This window comes from Phaethon lepturus, unplaced genomic scaffold (assembly GCF_000687285.1).
Source record: "Phaethon lepturus isolate BGI_N335 unplaced genomic scaffold, ASM68728v1 scaffold5557, whole genome shotgun sequence".
In the NCBI taxonomy this organism is placed as follows: Eukaryota; Metazoa; Chordata; class Aves; order Phaethontiformes; family Phaethontidae; genus Phaethon; species Phaethon lepturus.
The window spans coordinates 32,889-38,336 of NW_010551054.1; the positions used below are offsets into that span (position 1 = coordinate 32,889).

Below are 5,448 nucleotides of genomic sequence, written 5' to 3' on the forward strand. Positions count from 1 at the left end.
ATCCCTACTTTTCTGTGGTAAATATGCTCAAGCACTGTGTAATTTGGAAGCTAGCGGTCACGCATCACTGGCTTCTGCTCTTTGCTACTTCAATTCTAAGCCTTCAAACCAGTCTAGCTTTTTATAAGAAGCTGTAGGCACTTCACAGAAGAATTAGATGAGTCAGACCTCTCACTGGGGTACAAATACACCAGGGTGAGGAGAAACAACCAAGGAATCAGGTAGAACGCAACTTCCTCCAGCCCTTAAGGGAACAGAAAATGACCAAATGGCTTTACAAGTTGCACAGGGGAATGGAAAAGATGACCAAGGAATAGGACAAGTGTAGAAACTTGAAGAAATCACAAGAACTGCCAATACAGATGAAATCACTACTTTAATTCAGTAGTCATCTTTGAACAGTGCCCAGGACCATTTGATTACTTTAAATTCCACAGTGGGCAGTTATAAAATAATATATTGGAAAAGGACACAATTCTATTTAACCTCCCATGAAACTCAACTCACCACCTTATGTGGGATTTTAGCTCTTCCAGCTTCCTATTGTCATTTTGTGTCCTGTAATATCCTATGACACAGTTGTGAACCCAAGGAAATACTCTGTTTTAATCCTACTTAACTCACAAGCATTGTTTTGCCAAGTGGAAAAGACACTGAACACTGTTTAAAAAAAAGAAGCTGCTTTTTTTCCCCTCAAGTATTGAACTTCCTGCCTCAGATGTCAAACCTCTTAATTGCCCAGGAAACACATGATCACATACAGGTCCAAGAAAAAACAAGAGTTTGGTATGACCATTTGATAAGTGAACAGTTGCAAATAAATATTTTGGTAGGCAAAAAGAGGCAGTAGGGATTAAGTTTTGCATAAAAATCACTATTAATATGCCATTCTTATGCTAGAAATTACTTAAGAATTTTACAAAATCACTCTATGTATTTGTTGTCTTGCTCTTCCACATGATACATTTACTCACATAGCTATTACTGCAGAGTAGCTAAGTTAGTGTAAGGTCATATTCTCACTTCAAGATAGTAAATTACTTATGTGCTTATATTCTCAAAAAGAAGTTTCTGTGAATTTATAACAAATCCCCATGTGCATACAGAGAAGGAATCAGGTTTTACTACTTATATCTTGGTATTTAGAACCAAATAGGCCAAGCTGCAGGCCTTTAATACTGAAATATTTTTAAATGTAAAAAAAACAAACACAAAAGAAAAAAAGAGGGCTGATTTTTGCAGTTCAAACTTGCACATAGTTCTCCATCTTTCTGTACGTAAGGCTGACTCCCCAACCTGATGCACAGCTTCTTTTCAAAGGTAGTTTTACCATCCTTGGTATTTTATCTGTGTGATACTCCATTTTACTTGCTGTTTCAGCCACCTTCCTGTTTAGAAAAATCTACAGCATATTATTAGCTGAAAATTTTATACACCTCTGCAAAGGTCCTTTCCTTGTGCTGTCCCTAGTGAACACAATCTCCTTTCTTCACATTATACACCTCCCGCAGTTCTGTACTTTGCCCCATTCTGCCCTTCCCTTGCTAGTTCTCTCCATCTCCCAGGCTGCTTCAGTGTGGTGAATAAAATGGCTTCAGTCATCAGCAAAGGCTTATTGCAGCACTTTGTTTTTTGGTGGTCTCCTGTGTACATATTAGCCGAGTCCTACCCTCACCTGAAATCCAGTGCTTTTGAAGTCTAATGCACTTAGGCCAACAGTACTTCCATAAGAAATAAAAGGGATACTTTAATGTACAGGAGTACTGACTCTCTTATAGTACCTATTCCAATCTAAGCAAAATATCTACTCCTAATGTAGCTGTAGTGGCATTTACGACTGGGATACAACCGATGAGTCCATCCTACAGAAACTGCAAGACCAGTAAGTTTAATTTTCAACACCTTCCTAATTATACAGACAAAACATGACTTTTTAGGTACCTGCCTCCTGCTCCTTCCCATCACTATCAACAATGAATCTTCGTAACTTAATTGAGAACAGTGCGGCTTTTAAATTAGAAATGTAAATGGCAGCTGAGTTCTCTGGATATAGTGCTACAATGTAGCCCCTTTGAGGGCAACAGAGGATCACCTATTTCAGACCAATTAATGCCATAAGCCATAATGGCTTGATAATGGAAGAACTGTTAATAAATGATGCATTTGTTACACATCTGCTTTATATGTAGTGTGGAAAAATTAGGCTCAGCTCCAAAACCAAACAATAATGTTTCAAGACTGATTTGCGTGTATGTGGTTGATAAATGTAACCTCCAGCCTAATCCTCCTATTCCTTTAGCCTGTCTGGTAGGAGAAAAAAAAGAGTTCCTGGAATTTACAGGATTAATCAAGATGCCTCACAAATGCTGGTATTATTTTTAAAACAGTTACAGTAACTGTGAGAAAGAAGAAAGTGTATTCATTAGTGCTTTTTTGTTTTAATGCTCATATTCTAGCATGCATTTGCCATTAAATAGTTAACTGAATTTCTAGTATTTGGGAAAGTAGCATGGTTATTATACAATAAGCTGTACTCAGTTTCAATCTGATTTTTCCGCTGATTGATTTTGCTCTCAGTTTACAAGACAAATAGTAGGATTTGATAAATAGAGAAAAAAGTGAGCTAAATCGTAGGTTTAATTAAAAAAATACCCAAACAAACAAAAAAACCAAAAACTTCCTTAAGAATTTAGACAAGTTTCCTTTAGTTTTTTTCTCCCTCTCACTGACTTAAAATGGAAACCAGAATAGGCTAGTAAGCCATCTTAGTGCTGCTCCTTCCCTGCTTTCCTTACCTTCATTATTCCTTCTTAGTAATTTTTGGCTTTAACAATAGTATTTCATTGGACTGTCACATGTTGGACAGTCTTGATCTACACACTTGTGTCCCAAATGCCTGCTATCTACTGTTGGAATTCTGTCTTCTTTTAAAAACTGCTATATTTCGTTGTGATTTAGCATGCTTAGCCAAACATCATGGTTGAACATTTATCCTGCCAAATAAAAATGAACTCTTGACTGTTCTGGCCGAGTTTTACAATTGATTTGTTGGCCTGATCTTCTGAAGATGTTGTCTACATTAACCTAGTGCTCCTGATCGTCTGAAACTGCCACCAACTACAGCAGCGTTAAGCTTGATGGTGCTAGTGTAAACTAGGTAACTGGCACTCTTGATTACTGAGTGATCTAGAATATATTCATAAACCAGACTGGTCAAAATTATCCGTAGCTACAGGAAAAGTGCTTATATCACTATCTCTAATTACTGATTCCACAAGTGAAAATACTACTGTGTAAATACCAGGGGCAAGAAATACAGCTTATGAACAGACTTTAAAGGAAGGTGTATCATACCTGAAGAGCCCACTGAAATATTTTTCTAGCTTACTGTTATTTTTCAAGTGCCTCTTAGTTTGATACAGTCATTTTTAAATAAGTTAACATAGGCCCTTTAGCAACAGTTAAATCAAACTTACCTGAAATACAAACATGTGTCTGCCCGCAGGAACAGGTCCTACTAAAACAGAGTCTAACACCTGATCATACTCTTCACTTTCAGCTGAACCCACATAAATAATTTTCCATTCCAAATCTACAGCAAAACAAACAAACAAAACAACATTATTTATCATTACAGTTAAGGGTCTTCCACTCTTGCCTATCTACAGTTTTGCATAGCCTAAAATTGCTTCTTTGGCAATGGGCCTAAAATAAGAAGGACTTGTCTTCATTGGGGAAACTTATCGATGCCTGCCCCAGTCCTCATGAACCAGACCATCCCACCATCTCTCTCTAGTCAGTCAGTACCACAGAAATCCCTCTGTTTTCATAGTCTGGTTAATTTTCAGATTTTATATAGACAAGGCCCATTTACTTGTTGGGAGCGGTGTTCAGCATTTTCTCAAAGCCTGTCGGAATGGCTCCAGCACAGGGATGGTGCCTATATACACCTATAACGCACTGCGTGCCTTGAATACTCACCTCACAAAAAGAAATTCCCACCTTCCACATATACATTGCACAGCTTAAATTACACAGATCATGGAAGGTGGTTCACTGAACAAGAAAACCCATTGTATAAGCAGCAGGCACACTTAACTGTATGGCCCCATTCCTTCATATGTAATTTGTGTAACCTGAGAAGCATGTAAAATTGTGATAGCATGAATAGATCATATTCTGATTGAAGATATGGGTGCTTGGATTTTATCCACATTCTGAAATGGAATTACAGAAAAAAAAAAAGTAAATGTAGCATTTTCCTTCTCAAAATAATGCACTATAATCAAACATTTCTTACAATTCATTTTTTCCTAACTCACCCTCTCCATCACAGGTGTTTGAAAGTTGAAACTGCAAATTGGCACACATTAGCTCTTCCAGGGCCAGCTTTTCACTTTTCTTTTTCATTCAAAGGTACATGCATAAATACACACATACAGAACTAATCTTAAAAGACACATTTTTGTTTTTTTAAACAAGAGGGGAAAAAAAGATCACCACTGCAGAAAACTAGGACTAAGTCTTTTTTTTTCTTTAAATGAAACTGTTGCTTCAAAACCATACCTTAAAAACTTAAACTATTTCGTATTTTCTTCCTTATGAACAATGCCCTGACTGTCTATGCAAAAGCACTGTATGCTATTACATTTACTTTATTGCTATTCTCTGCAAAATCCAAAGGTCTACCATTTGGTTTCTTGATGCAGGAATGGAACTTCAGCATAGAAAAAATCCTAGCACTTCAACAGAATTTGTATGATTTAGGATTGCAACCCTCTTTCCTCATTAATGAATTCTTCTTGCTTATCATATGTTTAACATCAACGCAGGTATTGGGGGTGGAAGCAACATAATTAACAGGGCTTAGATGTAACAGCACAGGTTGTGTATCAGAGCCTTTATTTACCTTGTAAGCATCTAGTACTAGCTACTGCCAGTACTGTAGGCTACTAAGAACCTCTTTTGTCAGCATCTGTGCAAGTTACCAGGTGTAAGAAGTGAGGACTTTTAGACTAAACTACTTAAGATTATCACACCACCATGTGCTGTTATTCTAGGAGAACAGTATAAACTTTGTTCTAAACAAGTAGTATTTAGTACTGAAAAAATCGTGTTTTTGAAAGCAAGTTTTAAATTATACATTTAATAGGTTGATCCAAGTGTTGTTTTGGTATCTTGATACAAAATAACAGCTTTAAAAAAAAAATAAAGAGGGCTGGACTTCACGAATTTAATTTTAAGATCAGTGGTGCAAAGGACTGGCTTAAGAGAAAGCAGCACAGTAAATAGACATATTAGCAAGTGAAAGCTAAGGCAACAACAGCAAATTTTTCATCAAGTATGGAAAGGCTGTGTTTAATCTTATTTTTAAATACGAAAGATAGCTGTGCTCATCCTGAATTTATCCTGTAGTCTAACTTGCATTTAGGTGGGGGAAGCGAGCCG

At 36.8% G+C, this 5,448-nt stretch overlaps 1 protein-coding gene across 1 annotated transcript in view; it reads right to left on the reverse strand.

Annotated features, from left to right (window-relative positions):
* The window catches only part of ASF1A (anti-silencing function 1A histone chaperone), a gene marked incomplete at its 5' end in the record, with an annotated part of 7,699 nt that extends 4,109 nt beyond the window's left edge, over positions 1 to 3,590 (reverse strand). The window contains one exon of the mRNA XM_010290741.1: positions 3,477 to 3,590. Coding sequence (XP_010289043.1) covers positions 3,477 to 3,590 — 114 coding nt within the window. The remainder of the gene's footprint in view (positions 1 to 3,476) is intronic.
* Between the last annotated feature and the right edge of the window lie 1,858 nt (positions 3,591 to 5,448).